Source organism: Ammodytes marinus, assembly GCF_949987685.1.
Source record: "Ammodytes marinus genome assembly, chromosome: 5".
Classification (NCBI taxonomy): Eukaryota; Metazoa; Chordata; class Actinopteri; order Uranoscopiformes; family Ammodytidae; genus Ammodytes; species Ammodytes marinus.
Window position 1 is genome coordinate 6665154 of NC_137234.1, and position 22500 is coordinate 6687653.

A 22500-nucleotide genomic window follows, 5' to 3' on the forward strand; every position below is an offset into this window, starting at 1 on the left:
GTGTGTGTGTGTGTGTGTGTGTGTGTGTGTGTGTGTGTGTGTGTGTGTGTGTGTGTGTGTGTGTGTGTGTGTGTGTGTGTGTGTGTGTGTGTGTGTGTGTGTGTGTGTGTGTGTGTGTGTGTGTGTGTGTGTGTGTGTGTGTGTGTGTGTGTGTGTGTGTGTGTGTGTGTGTGGTAAGTTTCAGCACCTACTGTATATCAGCAGACGCAGGCAGCTATTCAAAAGGAGTAAACCCACTGGGAGTTTGAAATATGCCTGTAATCCTTGAATGATCCCCTCTGATGAGTGATTAGGGGTGTGTGTGTGTGTGTGTGTGTGTGTGAGCAGTGTGTGTAAGTCACAACTCAAAATGTAATTTAACCGTGAAGTTCCCTATTCTGCGATGCAATCAAAAGTACAATACATACAAACCTCAGTTTTTGGGACAAGGAACCAAAACAAAGCTTCTGTGTTGAAAGATTTAATGTGTGTGTGTGTGCGTGCAGTGAGCAGTGTGTGTGTGCGTGCGCTCATGTGTGTGTATGTTAGCAGTGCGTGTGTGTGTGCGTGCGTGCGTGTGTGCGTGAGAAGTGTGTGTGTAGGAATGCTGAGGTTTGGTGTTTATTGCCGTTATACTGGTGAGAAGTGACTGTGGGAGAGGAGGGGGAGTTACTGTTTACCAGCTGAAGACCTGCAGGACGGGTTGAGCTTCTCTCATCTGTGTTTGATATCTGGGATGTGCGCTCCCTCGCTAGTCCTCCCTGGCAGCTTCTCTCTCTGCTTTTACTATGAGCTCAAAAAGGCCCTGTCGAATCTTATCGCTTGCACAGATACAGGCATTTGTCATTTAGGGAAAATGCGAGAAAAAAAACTAATGATAGCCTTGTGTTAATTGACAAATAAAGCAACTTTTACTCTTCGCCTGTACCGAAGAATTATTCAGAGATGTAGAAGTTTAATTTGATGCATAGCGAGTCAGTTACTTTATTTGACAAATTACGCTGACATTGTTTACTGGAGTTCTGTCATCACTTTGATAGCATCTTCAAACACAGGCAATGGTGCTACTGCTGGACACGAACACACACCTTTAATGCATTTATTATTATGCGCCCTACCAACTGAGCTAAGGGCGCCCCCTCATAGAAGATTTTTTTTTAAAGGAATACCTTTGTTATTCTTAGAATTCCCGGGGATACAGTTTTATTACCATATTCCCCAACCTTAGTGGGGCTACAATTATTTGGATTACCGGTAATTGCTGCATTTTGTAGAAAACCACTAAATAAATGAAGAGCTCACAATCCAATGAATAATGCAGAATAATGTGTAGCTGCTATGGGAGCTGTTCTAATCCCCCAAAAGATGAATGCTTCATATAGTTGTGTTTGAGTAAAGGTCGGCTCATGTTCTCACCACAAGCGAACCGTACCGTTTGGTTTGTAACCGAACCGAGACCACCTCTTCAACAAGGTCTTTGGTGCTGTTGTTATGGTTTGATCCCGAGTGCTATTCTGTGTTCACACCTGGCCAACTGAACCACACCAAGGGGGCTTAAAAACGCTCCAGGGTTTCAATTTGTCTAAACTAAACAAGGCAGGTGTGAAGGCAGTCTATACAGTAACAGTTCCCCTTCCACATGAGTGATGGATGTATATACCTGTGAGTGACCCGTGAAGCTGTGCGCCAGTCAAAACGTCTGGCACGTCATTAAGGCATCCCAAACACTCTTTCAATCTGTCGCCGTCTTTAAGCTCAAGCCCGTAGCTATACACACACACACACACACACACACACACACACACACACACACACACACACACACACACACACACACACACACACACACACACACACACACACACACACACACACACACACACACACACACACACACACACACACACACACACACACACACACACACACACACACACACACACACAGACAGACAGAGAGATACACACCGTGGCCTTATCTCCACCCGCTGTCAGCACTTCAGACTCAACCCTGTCAAAACAAGACGTAACAAACGCCCCCTGTACTTCAACACCTTTATCGTTTGTCGAAATTTCCACGACTTTCTCCATCTTCTGCCTTGTCTGCTTTCCATCACTTTTCAGCTTCTTCGTCCATCCATTTGGCTGTAAATGCCTAAAGCTATAGTGCGTAACTTTTTCATATAATTAAATTAACTAAACTTTACATTCAATTTATCACCAAACGAGTTGACAGAAAGTTGATATCAGCTCCACAAAACTCTCTCTGTGTTTCTCAGTACGGCAGCGTTTACAAACTGGTGTCGCTCCCCTTGACACTGGTGCAGGAGCTCAGTAATAATAACCTAAGAAGCGCCCAAGAAATGTTTGAGTTGTTGATTCTACTGCTTAGAATATAACTGGACATACAGCAGAAGGTATACAATCAATGCCTGATCATCGTAGGTTTACCTATGTGCGAAGACAGTGTTGTTGTCATTACTCATGGGGAGGGGGGGGGGTGACAGAAGATACACACTATAGCTTTAACATACAGTATACGAGGGTCAATGTTTATCCATTGTCCTCAGCGTATTCGTGTCTAATAGCCGTCCAGTTCCGGCCAGAGTGAGTGACCTCACCGCACGCAGCTGTTTGAGGAAATGCCAGGAAAAGTTTTTTTTTTTAAATTACGGCCTGAAAACATTTCGCAGCTCCACACATGCGATTTGTCAGAGCCTCAGCTGGTATGTAACCTTGGCTCCTCTCCTCGACCTCTCAACTCTAAACGACCATCCATCAAGACACACACACACACACACACACACACACACACACACACACACACACACACACACACACACACACACACACACACACACACACACACACACACACACACACACACACACACACACACACACACACACACACACACACACACACACACACACACACACACACACACACACACACACACACACACACACGTATTAGCAGACAAGCAAGTGGAAAATCAGGCAAAGGTTAATTTTTTCCAAACTCGTCCAGTAATCGTCTGCGATGTTTCACCCGAGGTTGGTGGTGGGGGTCTTGGTTTCACTCAGGGGTGATAGCTTTCCAGCCAACAAAATAGACTTGCTGTACAACCTGTTTTTTTCAGGGGAAAAACGGCATTACCCAAAGTAAGGATTTAGATTGTGCTCCTCTCCTTTTTAAAATGATAATCCGCAATATCCTTTTACTTTGGTTGCATCCGCAGTGTTTTTGAATGGCATTTCTCTGAGACTTTTTGTGTATCAGAGTGACTTCTAGGCCTTTTGTCATGTATTTTTCTTTCAGTTTCTTTAGTTGATACAATTTGAGTAACTTTAAGAACTGAAATTTTCTGACCAAGATTTTTTTCTTTTAATATCAATCGATGGATAGATGGATGGATCTATGGATGGATAGATAGATAGATAGATAGATAGATAGATAGATAGATAGATAACAGACAGACAAATGCAACCTGATGAAATGCTGTATTTACATATCTGCATAACAGACTTGAAACTCCTTCTGTTTGATCTGCTCGTTAGTGACCAACGTGTGACTACATCGGCCCCCGGGGGACTTTGATTTGAATGCTGTGTTTCTCCTCACTCCGTCTTTCATCCCTCACAGTTCACCTCTTTGTTTCTAACAGACACCCAGCTATCTATTTTCTCTTTTTCTCTGTCTGTCTGTCTGTCTGTCTGTCTGTCTGTCTGTCTGTCTGATTCTCTGTCTGTCTGCCTGTCTGTCTGTCTGTCTGTCTGTGTGTGTGTGTGTGTGTGTGTGTGTGTGTGTGTGTGTGTCTGTCTGTGTGTGTGTCTCGCTCTCTCTCTGGTAGTAGTGGGCTGCTGCTGCAGACTGCTGCAGGTGGTCAGGTCGCTGCAGACAGCAGGAGGGAGAGGGGTGTCTGTGTGTCTGGGGCGTTTAAAGGACGAATGGCTGCCTCATCCTCCCTGTTATCTACCCACTACATGCACCTAGATATAAAAGCAATTGAAAAAAAAGCCTTCTGCAAAAATGCCTTTTTCTGCCCTCTGCATTATAGTTCCCTTTACAAACACAACTGTAATGTAGAACTGAAGTGTGTGTGTGTGTGTGTGTGTGTGTGTGTGTGTGTGTGTGTGTGTGTGTGTGTGTGTGTGTGTGTGTGTGTGTGTGTGTGTGTGTGTGTGTGTGTGTGTGTGTGTGTGTGTGTGTGTGTGTGTGTGTGTGTGTGTGTGTGTGTGTGTGTGTGTGTGTGTGTGTGTGTGTGTGTGTGTGTGTGTGTGTGTGTGTGTGTGTGTGTGTGTGTGTGTGTGTGTGTGTGTGTGTGTGTGTGTGCAAAGGATATTTTAATATATGACCCGTGTTGGTAGAGATCTAGAGACAGATTAAGCCAAAACAGAAAACTTGCAAAAAAAAAAATTAAAACAAAAGATTATAAGAGGAAAGGATTAGGTGCATTGACTCTGAAAATAATGATTATTTGACAAGAGCACAACACGGGGTAATTATTCAACATCATCAAATTGGAGGCTTTGTAGTCTGAAACTGAAGTGTGTGTGTGAGTGAGACAGAGTGTGTAAGTGTAGTGTGTGTGTGTGTGTGTGAGTGATATAGAGAAAGAATGAAGAGCTGTGTTCACTATCAACAGGGAAGTGGTGAATTACACCATTGTGCTCTCATTACAGCCACTTTTGTGTGGAAGGCGGCAGCTGTTAATCTTGGCGCACGGCTAGAGCCCTTTGGATTTTCACATGAACACACACACACACACACACACACACACACACACACACACACACACACACACACACACACAATCATCCAGGGTATGCGGCTCTGATAAGTTGGCCAGTAGCCTTTAAATTCATGAAACTGCTACTGTTCCTCCATTGTTTTGAATAGCTATCGGTTCTCGTCTCTCTCTCTTTGACTCGACACACGCTCTTCTTTGCAGCGTTCCGTGATAGTAGTTCCCCCTTTACAGCCGTAAACAGAAAGCCTATTGAGAAGGCCTTCCTCTGTCATGGGACGCCACGACTTCACTGACCCTGTTGTGACTCATTTAACTGGAAATGCCCGAGGGATTGTGAGGTCATAAAGTGATGTCTGAAAACAGCAATTTCTCCTTTGAAAAGCCTAGTTGTTGTGTTGCTTTACCGCCATGTTTATGTGCTCATCTACATGAGGTGCGCCTTTCGTTGATCAGGCATGGTTTTTATACATTCTGCTGTACGTCCAGATTTGTTAGCAGTAGAATCAACAACTGGACATTTTTTTTCTGCGCTTCTTTGGATTTTTCTGAGCTCCTGCGCCAGTATCGGGTGGCTACACTAGTAAATGCTACCATACAGACGAAAACAAAGACAGTTTTGTGGAGCTGATAGGCTTGATCAACTTAACTTGTTTGGTGATTGCTTGAATGTAACCGACATTCATTTATAAAAGTCACACACTATAACTCTAACCTCTTCCATCTCTCTGTCTCCTCTCAGATGTCCTGAGTCTGTCCTGTGGGCCCCGGAGAGCGCTGTGCTGATGGGACCTGCTGCTGCGCCATGAGTTTACAAGATGGCGGCTGCAGCTACGCCAGCGGCGGCAGTGGCAGCCCCAACATGGCCGCCGCCTGTGGCAGCATGCAGCGGCGGCGCCTGGAGGACCAGGAGTTCACCCTGCGCGTCTACCCGGGCGCCCTGGCCGAGGGAACCATCTACTGCCCCGTGTGCGCCCGCAAGAACACCACCGCCGCCGAGGCCATCGAGAGCCTCATCGAGCGCCTGCGTCTGGAGCGCACCAAATGCTACGTGCTAGCGGAGGTGAAAGAGTTCGGCGGCGAGGAGTGGATCCTGAACCCCAGCGACTGCCCCGTTCAGCGGATGATGCTCTGGCCTCGCAGCGCCCTGGAGAACCGCAGCGGGCTGGGCAGCGGGGAGGACTACCGCTTCCTGCTACGGGAGAAGAACCTGGACGGGTCTATCCACTACGGCGGCAGCCTGCAGATGTGGCTACGCGTGACCGAGGAGCGCAGGCACATGGTGGAGCGGGGTTTCCTGCCCCAGCCCACAGGGACCGAGCCTCCGTCCGACCTGTGCACCCTCCCCGAGCTGACGGAGCGCGCCATCCTGGAGAGCCTGCGCGCACGCTTCCGCCAGGAGAAGATCTACACGTACATCGGGAGCATTCTGATCGTCATCAACCCCTTCCAGTTCCTGCCCGTCTACAACCCCAAATATGTCAAATTGTACGACAACCACAGACTGGGGAAACTGGAGCCCCATATCTACGCGGTGGCGGACGTGGCTTATCACGCCATGCTGCAGCGGCGGAAGGACCAGTGCATTGTGATATCTGGGGAGAGCGGCTCGGGGAAGACGCAGAGCACCAACTTCCTGATTCATCACCTGACCGCGCTCAGCCAGAAGGGATTCGCCAGCGGAGTGGAGCAGATCATCCTGGGGGCGGGGCCTGTGCTGGAGGTAAGAGACTGGCTTCACTACTGCACTAAACACCTGGGGGCTCATTTATAAAGGTGTGTGTAGGATCATTCTCAAAGCTTTATAAACGAGGCCCCCCCTGCTGCTGTGTTGAGCTGGTGGTAGAGAGGAGAGTTGGTTCTGCTCATAATGCTCTGTTGGTTTGTCTGGAAGGCTTAGAAACAGATTTTCATTAAATGTTTGGTTTTGGCCATGGGACAGGTGATTTGATTTTGGAGTTGGTTCAGATCTACATTGTCTCAATTAGATTGAATTGAAAAAATAATACAGATTTACAAATGCTTGGCTGTATTATATTCCAAGTTGTGTAAATGGTAACAGTGTAATGATGATGAATAATGAACCTTAGTTTTGTTTTGTGTTTTTATTTTTTGAGTGGCTTGTACCTCAGCTGAGTCCAATGGCAGTTTTTCCCACTGCAAGGACTTCATCAGAGTCCCACAAACCCTTTTATGAGCTCACTCTACCTGCAGTTTGGGCCAAATAAGAACTACTTCCTTAATGTACTTCCTGACCTGTTCGTAGTTCTTGTTTCATAGTTCCTTTTCCCCCCAAAAAGGAAAACAGAATTTTTGTAGACCTGATTTAGGCGTTGATTGTTCAGGTAGTGTTGAGAGTGGACGTATGAATTGAAAGATTTTTCATAGAAAGACCAAAACAGACTGGACATACCCTCAAGTAAAGACAAAGAAACCATGACTTGATGTATATAGCGCAATATTTAATTTAAGGACTGAAATATCCTGCTATAGTTGTCCTGAATTCCTGTGTTTCCTGTTAACTAAGATAGCGTGGTGTGGCTGCTCTCGCTGTAGCACTAGCAGCAGCATTAGGCTCAAGCCGAGGCCGGGCAGAATTCTTTTCATATGTTGTGAATTAAGACGCCCCCGGCTCGCACAGAGGAAGTGACAAAAAGCCTGATGAAATCTGTAGCGAAGCCAGCACGTTATTTTCTCTGTCGTTTGGAATGTCAGCCTTTGAGTCCAGGCATGAAATGGATTATAGAAATGTCCCTCTGAGAAACTGGAATGCCTTGACATGCGGAGGAAAAACCTATATTTAGCCCTTCCACGGCTTAACCACATATACAGTATATATATATAAAAACACTTACACATATGAATTTGACCCAGAAAAACTGGAATTTTATTTTTCTGACAGCGTCCAATCTCTGCATTGATTTGAAAAAACTAATGGATCAACGTTTAATCCGTCCCCGGGATTATAAATCAATAGAGGATTATGGATTATGGAATTTCATTGGGAATTTCATGTTTTCGGGAAAGGTCTGTTGAAGGGCGACATGTTTCTCTACAGCGTTTTAAATACTGTGCGAGCTATGGAGCCTCCTAATAGTTACCCTGCATTCCAAATCCCATACGCTTTCCTTTTACTGTTCTACGTACTACAGCTGAGTATAAAAAGAATGTAGTTTGCATGCAGTAGGCATACATCATTGGGACATACTTCTACTTCAACTTGACTCTTTTGTTTATATATCTGCTGGTTGTTTTCACTCAGAGGCTCAGTCGATGTGACATAATTTAGGGAGTGCAGTGGATTGTGGGTCAGAATCGCCAAAAAAAGCATCGTCGATTTCCACACTATAAATCCCTAATGGATTTAGTAAGTAGGGCATGCAGGTATTTTTCAGCATGCTGCATCATTGGACCAGACGTACTGGGACATCATCCTAAATATTTTTCTTCCATACTCAATAACAGGGAATTATAGAGATCGGAATGCAGCCTTTAGTTGTTTTGTTCCGGAACACGCAGTTTCCTGTCGGGACATATGGGGACGTCGTGTCAAAAACGCAGCTGTGTGTGTTGTCACCATGTGCGTCCCATGTGGAAGCCTGTACAGTAAAACCAGGCAGATGTGTGTTACGGTCAGTCCGATATATACGATTTGTCATCCGGAAATTATGAGTCACTTTTTGTTAGCCTTTTAGGGGAAGAAACCTGGAACTGCAGCTGCTTTTGAGTTCACACTTTTCTTACGTAAATAATAAATAGTCTCTGGCCTCTGAAGAACACTCATATTATATATCGTTCCCCTCCAAAATATCAGGTTTGGAGACACACACATTTTTTTACGCGACTTCATAGCAAAATAATCTCCTGCACAATACCCAACGACAGATATATTACATACATGCGTCCCAAAGAATGACAGGTATTTTGGCCGCATAGCATAGCTGTGGTGTAAGCTAGCTGTCATGTGGCTACAGTTGCACCTCTCTGCGCTGGGTGACTGAATAGCTGTCGGAGCTCAGGTGCCCCGAGGCGACATCAGCGCTGGGCTTGTTTTTGATAATAACACAGATAAAGGAACTCTACTCTCTGAGGAACTAGATACTGCTCGGTGGTGTGTGTGTGTGTGTGTGTGTGTGTGTGTGTGTGTGTGTGTGTGTGTGTGTGTGTGTGTGTGTGTGTGTGTGTGTGTGTGTGTGTGTGTGTGTGTGTGTGTGTGTGTGTGTGTGTGTGTGTGTGTGTGTGTGTGTGTGTGTGTGTGTGTGTGTGTGTGTGTGTGTGTGTGTGTGTGTGTGTGTGTGTGTGTGTGTGTGTGTGTGTGTGTGTGTGTGTGTGTGTGTGTGTGTGTGTGTGTGAGTGAGCGCACTGTGGATCGAGTCCCATGTTATCACTTCCCCATCAATCACCTGTCTGGCGGAGGTGTCAAAAACAAGGTGCACAGTTTACATGTCACAGAGACAAACAAGAAAAAAAAGATTGTTCATCTGTCTCGCTTGTTTATACTAACACATAGCTGCTGATGCAAATACACAATGTGTGACATTATCTATCTGTATACGAGCCATGTCAAGTCTAGAAAGAATAGTGAGACAATTTTAAAAAGTAAAAAAATAAGTTAGACAGTTAGATGAGCAGATGGATACCCCACTTATATCTGTTGACTAATCATAATGTAACAGTCAGCAGCCGGTTAGCTTAGCATAAACCCTGGAAACCTATAGGCTAAGGACCTACAATTTGTAAGTTTAAAAAAAATATGTAGCTATATTTAAAAAAAGCTGCTTTCATAATGGGGATAATCTAAGAAAAAATCTTCCACAGTCTCACTATATGAACTTGTGTGACTCTTGTTCTCACACCCATCTGCCCACACACTGCAGAAAGGTCTAACGTTTTCCCCGTGTGTGCTGCAGGGTTTCCATCACTGGCCAACAGCTGAAACATGACGTCCACGTTAAAAATGCCCCGTTTGCCTCCTATGAGCGACAGCTGGGCCTATAGACACATTACAGGGCGGCTGTGAATGACTGACGTATTGCGATTGAGAAGCAGAACAATTCTCTGGGGTGAAAAGTTTATACGCACGCACACACGCACACACACACACACACACACACACACACACACACACACACACACACACACACACACACACACACACACACACACACACACACACACACACACACACACACACACACCAGCCAAGAAACAAGGGCTGCCGAGTTCAACCATTCGAAATTCTTCGGTTTCCACAAGTTGTAATGCCAATTACAGAACCATTTGCCTCGGTCATATGCTGCCACTGCTGCTCCCAATCTGTGTGAGAGTTTGAGTGTTTGAGTCAGGCTGGAAATATGAGGTCAGATAAGCGGTATTTGATGGATTTAAAATACAGGCAAAGTCTTGAAGGAGAAATTATTAAAGGTGCACTATGTAACTTTGGGTGTGTCAGAGAAGAAGTGAACATTTTCTAAGATATATTCTCATAACTGAATAAACTAAACTTTCCTCACAGGAAAATGTGATCCCTGGAACACTGTTTGAAATTAGAAAGCTTCCTGAAAAGTTACTGTTTCACTGTTGTTGTTTACAGCAGCAGGGCCCCCAGTTTGGTTTACACACACATATATCTAGTCTTACATTTGGTTCCAGGTTCCCCAATTAGTTTTTATTTATTCACGATGAAAGAATTATTCAATTTCAAGAATGTGATGTAGATAAAATATGTTTTTTAAACTAACTGCAGGCTCTGCAAAATGTAAAAAAATCCCCCTCCTCTGAAACTACATAGTGTACCTTTAAAGTCCTAGTACATTTCTTGGTTTCCCTGATTGTGTTTGGCAGCTTCCACTCCCTTAAACTAGTTTTTCTGTCTAACTCCATATGCTCCATATGTGTGATCCCCCGAGAGGATTAATAACTATGATGTTGTCCGTGAATTCAACATTTTTAATCCCTCCCTCTCGCTACTTGTCACATTAGCGTAGAACTGTTACCATAGTGACAGTTTGACAGAACAACGTGTGTGTGTGTGTGTGTGTGTGTGTGTGTGTGTGTGTGTGTGACAGTAATCAGTGATTCATCCACTATATGAGAATTCTCTTTATGTGAGAGCTGATTAGGGGATTAGTCGACTGGTATGGAAAACATTAATCTGCCGTTCTTATGATAATCAACTGTCATTTTTATCAAAGTATTGTTTGATTCAACGCTTTTTTCTGTTTTAAAGGTGCACTGGGGAACTTTTATATAAGTCTGAAACAGTCTCATTCCTCTGATGATCATCCATTACATTTAAAAGCAAACGAGGCCATCAGGGCAAAGAATACCAATTTTATATAGTTTGTCGGGTACGCTCACCCAGGAACAACAGCTGGCGTAGTAAAAACACTACCGCTTTTGTCCAAAGGGGATGCAAGAATTAACAAAAACTGAAAGTTCTTCGTAGCAGAACAGAGAGAGCGAGATGGAGAGAGCGAGACAGCGACAGAGAGAGAGAGAGACAGAGAGACAGAGAGACAGAGAGAGAGAGAGGGAGAGAGAGAGAGAGCGAGATGGAGAGAGCGAGACAGAGACAGAGAGAGCGACAGAGAGAGAGACAGAGAGAGAGAGAGAGAGACAGCGAGAGAGACAGAGAAAGAGAGAGAGAGACAGAGAGAGAGAGAGAGAGAGACAGAGAGAACGAGAGACAGAGAGAGAGAGAGCGAGACAGAGACAGAGAGAGCGATATTGAGCGAGACAGAGAGCGAGAGACAGAGACAGAGACAGAGACAGAGAGAGACAGAGACAGAGACAGAGACAGAGCTAAGCCATGTGATAAAATGAGAGGGAACTTTTATAGCCTAATCGGTATTTGTGTCACCCGGCCAAGGACAGTATACAGGTCCAGACTTTGACAGTAACCGAGCACAAGGTCTGGATTCTGGAATAAGACGGAAAACATTTCTCAGGATGAAATATGTCTCGCTGGCAGGAGATTCCGCGGTTGGAACTCCGTTTGAAAAAACATTTGTGTAAGTGCCTGTAGACTGAGATAAGTCATTCTGTTTGGATTCACTTAAGGAGCTTAGTGCCAACGGTCTGAATGCAGCAAGGGAGGGGCACCTGCAGTGTGTTTAAAAAAAATAATAATCTTGTTCTCTATAAATAGGTTAAATCAATTAGAATAAGTCACGTGCCTTTCAGTATTTTGATTGACACAATTTTAACAGGATTTTAAAGCTGATCATTAATAGCGCCGCGGGGTGGGCTCCAAGGCAAAATCCAAAAGGGGATTATCCCTAATATCCTCAGTTTCTTCACTTCAGTTTGAACTCTGAACAGTGAACAATCTTTCTGCTTAGGGGGAAATGGAGAAAATAATCTTTTAGGTAATGTGATGCAGGGCTGAAGGATTTGGGGAAAATATGTAATTGCGATTTTTTTTTCTTTTTTTACAGATATTCCAATTTGCAACATGACTGTCTGAAGTCAAGCTTGAGTTAATTATTCACTGTGTCACGGTGTAAGTGGACATCATGTCTGTAGCGAGGTATAGTGTGTTATGGGGTTGGTTTCCTCACAGTGAGCCCTTTTTATACAAAGTAACTGTCATAAACCAATCTGTTATAATAGTTTTGATAGGTTTTCTAGATTAGGCTAGAGCATCAGTTCTTTCACTGGACTTAAAGGCAGTACACTAACATGAGGATCAGTTGTCAAAGAGTGAGTTGGTAAATTTGGCAAACGTTGAACACTGATGGCAGCCACCTCCCTGAATTAGTAAAAATCACTGATTCAACACAAGGTCAGACGTGTCTTAAAAAGTAGCTTCTGATTTTTATCTTATTCTTTTCAAGTTGCAATTTTGATTTGAAATAGATTCATCTTTCAGCCATATAGTGTGATTGGTCAGGATAAAATGAGAAATCTGGCTATATAGTTTTCCTTGCTGTCACCTCTGCCCCTCCCTGCCCCTCCTGTCTGTCCCTCCTGTCGGTCCCTCCTGTTGGTCCCTCTGTGATGCAGCTGAGTGGCCATCAGTCGACCGCTTCACATCACGTTACGCTGAAGTGCAAGGTCAACAGCATCGCAGGCTGAGACTATTTCAGTCTTCTGCTGTCGAGGACTCTCACTGCTACACACCAACAGACACCAGCTATAGGATGAAGTACGAATAAGAAGAAGGGGATTTGAATTTTTCACTTTTAATTTTGAATAGGGCATAATTTTTCATAAAATGTATGAAAATGTCATAATTGAGTCAGAGTCAACGTGTGTGCAAAGTTTGAAGAAAATCCGTCAAAGCGTTCGTGAGATAATGCGTTAACAATAGTCAAGGTCAAAGATCACAAGCAAATATCTCCATATACTTCATATTAACATGTGTGTGGAACATTTGGTTTGATCTAATGCAAAACACTGTTAAAAATCCTGAGAATAATCCTAATGTTATCTTTCACACATTTCTATATTTTGATATTTTTCCCCTTAAAGTGACGTTTTCAATTTGCTTTTCCGTCCAAAATCCAAAATATTTCACTTACTGTGATAAGACATACTTACAGATAAGACAGTGAAAACACAAATGAGAGGCTTGAGCTGGAACGTGTTTGGTTATTTTTGCTTGAAAATGACTCAAACGATCACCGTAGTCACTGTAGTTGTAAATCATGTGTATTCATAAACATCCTGAGCTTGCTTTTAGCTGCAATACCTAGGCCTACCTGTTTCTCATATTGAAGAGCATTTGTAACCTGAACCATTTACTCTGCAGAATACATACACACTCCCTCATTCACACATTTGCATCTGCCAGCTCATGACTCGACTCTATTCACCTCCACTCAAGGTAAACTGCAGTGGTGGTTGGAGCAGTGACGTGCTGCAACTGACTTTGCTCTTTTATCAAGGACACAGGACTGTGTGTGTGTGTGTGTGTGTCTGTGTGTGTGTGTGTGTGTGTTTACGTGACAGTGTGTAGGTCTCTGTGTGTGTGTGCATTTTAAAGGAAAAACTCAACACTCAACTTTTTCCATTAAAACATTTGCTCCAACTGACTTGCTGTGACTGAACACATAAGAGCTTTATTGTAGCGATGGACACGTCGGCCGCCGCAGGGATCAGTCCTGTGACCTTTCTGGCTACAGTGCAGCCTTTGTAGCTGTGTGTGTGTGTGTGTGTGTGTGTGTGTGCGTGTGTGTGTGTGTGTGTGTGTGTGTGTGTGTGTGTGTGTGTGTGTGTGTGTGTGTGTGTGTGCGTGCGTGTGTGTTTGTGTGTGTGTCAATTCTCAGAAACATGTCAAGACGGTGATTGGCAGCATTACATCACTCTAGCGGTGTCATCTAACATCTATCTAATGCTCTGATGGGCCCTTGGAATCATTTATTGTCATGAAAAAAAAGGTTTCAATAACACACACACACACACACACACACACACACACACACACACACACACACACACTGCAGATGGCTAGAGTGACTGCAGTGGTGTGTGTAATCTGAGCCAGGCGACAGTAGAGATATGAGCGTACAGCAGAATAGCGCTTACGGGAAGACAGCTGGCCGACTTAGCGGAATGAATTTAAAAATAAAAAAATAATACAAGATTTGGCTTCTGTGGGCGCTTGTGTCTGCTAGTAAGTGTTGTGGTGCAGTCAGGTCAGGTGAGCTCAGATGCTCTTTGTGTTGTCCCCCAGTTTAGACACTGCAGCTCTATTGAGTTCCACACTATACTAAATATATACAGGATGTGAAATATGACTGTTTTTTTTTGCAGACTGCTTTTGATTATTCAAGAATTCAGACTTACAAAGGAACATTGAATTGTGAGATGATGAGAGCTTTATGTGAACAGCTTTATTCATTTTGTAGCGATTGCAGGATACGTTGAGGTGATATTCTTACACAGCCTAGGCTCTGTAAACTGGCATGTTGATAGCTATGGTAGGCTATTTACATATTGTGAACCAATCCAATGAAAAAGCCTAAAACCAACAAACTATGGTTGTCCCTGAATTAAAATTTCCTCAGTCGAAAATATTTGCGATATTATTTGGCGATCAGAACAGTGCATTGGAGTGACATATTTGGCTTCTGACTACATACAAACAAAATTCTTCCTTGACATAAAGCTCAATTTGTGTCCAAAAACTATTAAGAAGACATGGATGAGTCATGAAATTGCCCTGGCGAAGTCACTGCCACGAGAAAAAAAAGGCACAACATAAATTATTTTTAACTCGATCCAGCACGCAACTTCATGCTGCTTTAGATGCTCACTAGAGCACAAAATATGTATTAATCCGCCACTAAAAATAGTGCCCAACAAATGTGCTATTTTTTTTTGGGGCAAACCCCAGTGCCCATCTGTTCTAGAAATGTATTGAGCCTTTATTTAAAGACAGAACTGTATATTCATGGCCCAATTTAAAAAATGTACGTTCTTAGTCGGAACAAATGAGCAGATGGACAAGCTAGAGAAGTTGGAAAGTATTGAGAGACAGATAAAGATAAACATGTTATTTTTGGATAGGTTGACTTGACTTCACCAGCTTTTTCCTCTAAATATGCATATCTTACTTGTCTTTTTACGGCTGCATTGCCCGTAAAATGCCTTGGTTATGGACTAAAAAGATTGAGTGTGTGTGAGTGCTTGTGGACAGTCGTGTGTGGCAGGGAGTACTGTATTATTTTGTGGGTATTACGGTCGGCATGTGGTATTGTAAAATAAAGATCCTTTGACATCATGTTGGAGCATCAACAATGGATGAAGCCGTCTAAACTGTCAGGGGAAGATGAGTGGGGAAGAAAAAGAAGACAGTTTTACCTCATCCATGTTTTTGATGTAAGCTCAACAGACTCATAAATCTAAACCAAAAAAATAACATTTATTTAAAGTTGATCCAGAGACTTCAAACTTGTGCATGGGAAACAGATATTTTATTCCCATGTATCTTTGGTATACACACGATCAGTAAACGCTTTAGGGCCCCGTCTGTCTGTCTGTCTATGCAAGGACTTATTTTTCTTTCCACACAGCTGTTGATGGAATCGTTGGCTGAAGATGCATTAGCCTATAGAACCAGTGTAGGACTGTCTGGCCTTCAGTGTTTTGCTGGCTCAACAAGTTTTGAATTGTATAACTTTCTTGGATAGATTCTTGGACGCACTTGGGGCTGTGGCGAAGCGGGAAGGGCGGCCGTCCACTGGGTTGCAGGGTCGGTGGTTCGATCCCCTGTCTCCCCGTCACATGTTAAAGTGTCCCTGGGCAAAGAGACACTGAACCATAAATTGCTCCAGATAGTTTGCTTGCACCCTGCGTGGTAGCTGCTGCTATCGGTGTATGAATGTGTGTGTGATTGGGTGAATGTGTACAAAACAATGTAAAGCGCTTTGGGTCTGTTTTAAAACCAGGGAAAAGTGCTATATAAGTGGAGTCCTTTTACCGTTGTCCTTTATTATATATTATTTGGAAGGGGTGCTCTTCCCTCCCTTTTAGACGTTACTTTAGGTGAACCAAGCCCTCACATGTCAAGCATATATCCTTCTCTCAAATCCATCTAAAGACGCACCAAGGCTTTGAGACTGACCCCAGCTGTATGGTGCTGTCTGTCTGTGTCGAGTATAGGGGCAGACAGACAAAGTGGACACAACTTTAAACCCGTACTACTCATTCATACTTCATTCTACAAACTTCATTCAACCTTCCTGTATGTGCACTGAAAAATAATAACTGGTGGTGGTAATACATAGACTAGGCTCTGTAAACTGGTATGTATAAACAAGAGGAATACCAACAAAGGGGCCCAGGGTAGCTAGCAACATGCCTTTTTTTACAGAGCCTGGGCTGCGTATAAACTTAAGCTTTTTGTAACCAGCAGACCTGCCTGCTGCATTAGTAGCTGAGAAGCCCCATAACCCCCCACACTTCTTCACCAGATGGTTCCTATCCAGATGTCCCCCTGCTCTTACCGGGCCCTCAGGGACAAGGCCTGTCTCCTGTGGCTGATAGATGGCTCCAGGTAGTGCTGCCCTGGTTTTAAAAGTGGGTGTTCAGAGATACGCGTATCATTAAAGTGTGTGTGTGTGTGTGTGTGTGAAGGTGTGTTTGTGTGTGTGTGTGTGAGGGCTTGAGAAGCTGCACACTAGCCCTGTGTTTAAGGTGCTTAGAGATATTGGTGGTTAAAGATATTGTATGGGAGAATGAAACGGACGCAAACAGACAAAGTTCAGTAAAACAAACACCTAAATGTAGATTCTTACCTTTCAATTTATACAAGTATGAAAGAAGACATGTTATGGAAGCAAAATAGACAAAAATCACAGAATGGACCAATGCTTGCTGCGTGTCACCTTTAATCTCATAGCCTGGACATACAGTAGACAGATTACTGCATAGTGAAGGCCCTGGACATACAGTAGACAGATTACTGCATAGTGAAGGCACTGTAGCACAGCTGTGTGTGTGAACCCACTGAACCCGACAGGTCTAATGAAAACGGTCATTCCTGCGACGAGGCCGGCAATTTGGCAAAGCGAAGCATGCACTACTGTACCGCAGCTCGAGGCGTGTGTGTGTGTGTGTGTGTTCCTGTGTGTGTGTGTGTGTGTGCGTGTGTGCGTTCGTGTGTGTGTGTGTGTGTGTGTGTGTGCTATCCTCTGTGCGGAGGAGAGGTGCCTGTCGGAACGTGTTAGCACTCAGCTCTCGCGTAGCAGCAGAGGGAATAGTAGATGTTCACCCACCACCACCACCACTACTGCTGCTGTGTGTGTGTGTGTGTGTGTGTGTGTGTGTGTGTGTGTGTGTGTGTGTGTGTGTGTGTGTGTGTGTGTGTGTGTGTGTGTGTGTGTGTGTGTGTGTGTGTGTGTGTGTGTGTGTGTGTGTCTCTTTAAATCACAATGCGACATCCAAACTCTCTCTGCCTGCACACAGAGGGGACAGGCTGGTTTTTATTGCCCTGCACTTTATATTGCAGGTCTTTGAATGGTCACATCAACTCTAGTTCATTCATTCATCTTTTTTGCAGATACTACAAATGTAACATTGGCCGAAGGAGCTACTACTATATATTTCGTAGCAAGTACAGAAGATTAATGGAAGCCTTATTTCAGGGTGAAACATCCTATGTGTTAACACTCTTCTCCTGCTTCTGTGCATTGCATTTTTTAGCTTTTCTCCTGCAGCAGACTGACCCTGCGTTCCAAATCGCAAACTCTTTATTTTTTTTATTCCTTTCTGTTCTACATACTACAGCTGATCATAGAAATAATGACGTTTGCATGCAGTAGGCACACAATTGGGACGTACTTTTACTTATTTATTTCATCATAACATTGCACCTTGAACTCGCCTCTTGCTTATATCTCAGTTTCATTGCTGGTTGTTTTCACTCGGAGGCTCCGTTGATGTGATGTCCGCTGCGCACTGCATTATGGGTCAGAATGAACAAACAAAGAGTTTCCACACTAAAAATCATGACCGGATGTAGTAGGGCATCTGGATAATGTTTCATTGCGCTGCATTCGACCACCTACATGTATTGGGTCATCCTTAAAAAAAATATCTACAATACTAAATAGAAGGGAAGTATAGCTTTCATTTCATGTGACTCAACAATAGCCTCAACCTAATACAGAGCTTTATATTATGGGTGTGTAAGCTAATCTTTTTTTATTTTTTACAATAATTTTTTGGCATTATCAAGCTGTATTAGATCGTACAGAGTTGAAATGGGGAGACAGAGAGAGAGAGGGGGGATGACCTGCAGTAAAGGTCCACGGGTCGGATTTGAACCCGCGACCACTGCAACGAGGCCTGAGCCAATATGGTACGCGCTCTATCCACTACACCACCAGAGCGCCCTGTGTGTTAGCTAATCTTGACGTAGCCCACCTCGGGCCCTCTACCCTCCTGTTAGCACTTTTTCCAGCCCTATAATCGCTCTCCTCTTGGGCAGAGAGAGCTCTTCCATCGCGCTCCAAAACATCTGTTCACCGGATTATCCCCCATCGTCTCCTCCTCCGTCTCTCAGGAAGAAGCTCAGTCAGTGCACTGTGCATTTATCCACACAGACAGCTGTACACTAAAAAGCCAGCATACTCATTCAAACGCACTGCGGTTGGTTAGCTTTAGGTCAACCTGGACAAGGTTCAACATGATACAAGAAGAAGCCAATTTTTCTACTTTTTTCTGTAGCCTTGGGGAATCATTTTCCTGCTCTTATTTTCAGTCCAAACTCATTAATGTGTGTTTTTTTTACATCATTTATGTCCAACTAAATCACTGTTTCATTGGGCGTTCTTTTAATGGGCTTTTTATTATTAAAATGCACATAAAAATGGAGTCATTGAATGAGCATAATTGTATCATGCCACTATATATTTCATCCAAACTAATCAAGTTAGGTCAGTCAGCCTTTTATAGTTAATTGAACACAGCATACATTTGTGGGTCGAATCATTATGTTTTATATTTGCATTCAACTCATTTGCATCTTGTTGAATGAGTTTGTTCTTAGTTGTTTTGGTCAAATCAATATGAATGTATTTAACATAGGTCAAAATGTCAGCACGCTTTGCCACTTCTTAAATTGTGTAAATCTGCAGTTATAGTGTCTTATCTGTGTGTGACTCTGCAATCATTTAAAGATAAAATGAACTCCCAAGACGTTTAAAAATGTCTTAGGTAGCAGTGTATCAGTCACTTTTTGACTGTTGAATAAAAAGCATGATAAGCTAGATTTCCTGGCACACACAACTCTTCCATCTTTCATATCGTAACATAATACCTATTTCCTTTAAGTGGTGACACTGAATATTAATGCAACATCATTAAAAAATAAAGGCCAACCTTAATATTGTGAGCGATGCACTCCCACTGTGTGAAAAACGGAGCCACATCTACATTTTCATTCTCCCTCTTTCTCTCCACCCGTTGCGTGCCGATACCAGACGACCACACCCACTAGATTTAGCGAAAGGCTCGCGACAGGAAATTGATAGTCCAAAATGGGCCTGATTGAATCTGAGCATGCTTAGGCCGTGTCACTGCAATCACACACAGATGAGATTACAGACATTAAGGGGCCGTTCGTTCAGACACACGAGAGCCATCTGGAGCAAGTGGTCCTCAAACTTGATCAGTGTTTTGAACCCGTTAACTAGACTGTCATCAATCAAACGCAATCGAATTATTAAGAATTATCCGTCAAACATGAGAAAAAGAAGGTCTGTTTTTTTAAAAGTGCCATCACCAGCTGTTTGTTAATTTTACTGGTTAAGAATTTTAAGGGAAAAATATATCTTTTTAGAATTTTTCTTTTCATTCCTCGAAAGTTTTCAGAGTGGTTGTTTTTCCATACTTGGACGGACACACACACACACACACACACACACACACACACACACACACAGACACAGACACAGACAAAAAGCATGTGCCTCGTTACCTTATCCTTTCTGTATTCTGCGGTTGTGATCCTTCCTTTTGAAAAGTTATTTTTGGGCTTCTAAAGAAAACAATTTCTGCTTTTGTTTGTGACTTTGTGGTAGAAAGTTTTGCCTCAGACTAAATTGGTTGCCGCGGTGCATGACAGCAGCATATGATGTCTCACAGTGCAGGGACATTTCAGAAAATGATATAAAATAAAATAAAGTATGGGAGTTTAAAGACAAGATGTAGCCAGACTTTTCTAAACACATTTACAAAGCATTGGAGAGTTTTTTTAGTTTCAGTATCTCATCTTCAAGATTAGGTTTAGTAGAAAAACAAGGACAAAAAATTGCCATTTAACTTTCCACCAGACCATCCAAGCCGAGCTCTCAGTGTACATGTATCAGAGTGGTATTAATCTTCTGGACAGTCTGGATAATAAACAAAGTGAATAAGCAGAAGAATCAGATTATGAACTACAATGGCTTTGGCTTGAATCCGGCCAAGGGTAATCTTTAAAGATATTTTTTTAGGTACTTTAACCTCTTATGTACAGCCAAGAGGAGAGAGTACAGAGTTGAGAGGGGAGAGAGAGGGTGATCACATGCAGTAAAGGTCCACAGGTCGGATTCGAACCCGCAAATACTGCTACAAGGACTGAGCATATATGGTATCTCACCACTATGCCACGGAGCACCCCCAAGGATGTTTGTTGCATCCCTTTTTTCCCTTATTTCCTATCATCTATCTACTCTTGCTGTCTTATTAATGGCATTTTTTTTTTATTCCCGGTAAAGGGTTTTTACTGGGAGTTTTTTCTCAGCCGAGCTAAGGGTGTAAGGGCAGGGTGTCATATTGTATCATATATCATATTGCATGAAATGTAAAGCCCACTGAGACAAATGTATTTGTGATTTTGGGCTATACAAATAAAACTGATTTGATGATTTGATTTGGCATTAAATGCAAAGGATAAAAAAGGGGCAGTACATAAAGCTATTTCCTTAAAGGTCAACCTCTTCCAGTCCGTTTGTTCAATTGTTTGCGCAATTTAAGGCCTTTTGTGCCCTTTCTAAAGCAAATTAGCTAGCAGCTAACTCTGGTGCAATTGTTTTAAATTGTGTGCTTTACCTGTAAAAATAAACAATTTGTATTAATTTTCTAAATTGCAAGTGCTACGTACAAAGAAATAAGAGTAACTGCAGGTGGTTTTGGCGGATAATTGTGGATTGTGGATCATTTTTACTGCACACTCAGTTAAGTGGGATTTTTTTCCCAGCTGCTTTACAAGTTGAGTAATAGTTTTTGTTATTATCAGATTGTCATGAGGTCATCATTAGTGGTCTGTGTGATCTTCCGCAACCTATGTTTTGCTTTTGTCACTGTTTGTGAGGCATCTGTGTGTGTGTGTGTGTGTGTGTATGTGTGTGTGTGTGTCTGTCTGGATCACTGAAAAAGAACTAAGGACAACAGAAGTCCCAATCACTCGGTCTTTGTGCGCTTTCATGTAACGTAACTTTCTTGATTAATGTGCGTTGGACCTTTTACAAATATATACTACAATACATTTAAAAAAAGCCTTGTCAGGTTTCAACCGGTCTGTGTCGAAATGAATTTAAACAAAGCAAAAAACCTCCTCTGTCTGTCTGTCTGTCTGTCTGTCTGTCTGTCTGTCTGTCTGTCTGTCTGTCTGTCTGTCTGTCTGTCTGTCTGTCTGTCTGTCTAGCAGGCCACTAACCAAATGAAGTAGGGGGGAACGGGGTAAGTAGGCACACTTTTTACTCTAGTGAGAATTGCTCATCACCAAAACATCTGTCAATAGCCATTCCTACATTAAATTGAAGCTTAAGGTGTTGGCTAGAAATGTGTGTCTCTCTTTTTTTCCAACTTATTGTAATGAAGAAGTAATTTACCATCAAAGACACTCTGACACATTGTGACAACCAACCCCATCAAGGGGTCGGTTGTCACACACTATGGGGTTGTTTGTCACAATGTTATCTTAATGGGAAAAATCTTAAAAAGAAGGCAAGGAGGCAGAACCAAATTTGAATGTTTAATTGCATTGTCAAGTTGACAAATAGGCCTACATAACGTTCTGTAGCCTTGGCAGCTGTTCTAGTTTGGGATGCACTGGGTTGTTTTGATTTTGTTGCCCTTTTTTCTTTTGCTTGCTAGCTGCCTTTTCCTGCTCTATTCTTTCCTTCTCTGGGGTGTCAGTGAGGATACAGCTTGACAATTTCTTTCGTTATTGGGTTCCTTTTCTGGCTGCAGCCTTGAGATAACATGTGACAACCAACCCCCCAAAAAATTTGACGACCAACCCCAACTTGAATTTCTTGCTAGCATCAAGGCCAA

The 22500-nt window shown here is 43.0% G+C and overlaps 1 protein-coding gene across 1 annotated transcript in view; it reads left to right on the plus strand.

Annotated features, from left to right (window-relative positions):
* The window catches only part of LOC307250777 (unconventional myosin-IXAb-like), a 144236-nt gene that overhangs the window by 30640 nt on the left and 91096 nt on the right, over positions 1-22500 (plus strand). Inside the window, exon 2 of the mRNA XM_080027968.1 lies at positions 5471-6451. Within this exon, the coding sequence (XP_079884094.1) occupies positions 5534-6451 (918 nt within the window). The 5' untranslated portion in view covers positions 5471-5533. The remainder of the gene's footprint in view (positions 1-5470; positions 6452-22500) is intronic.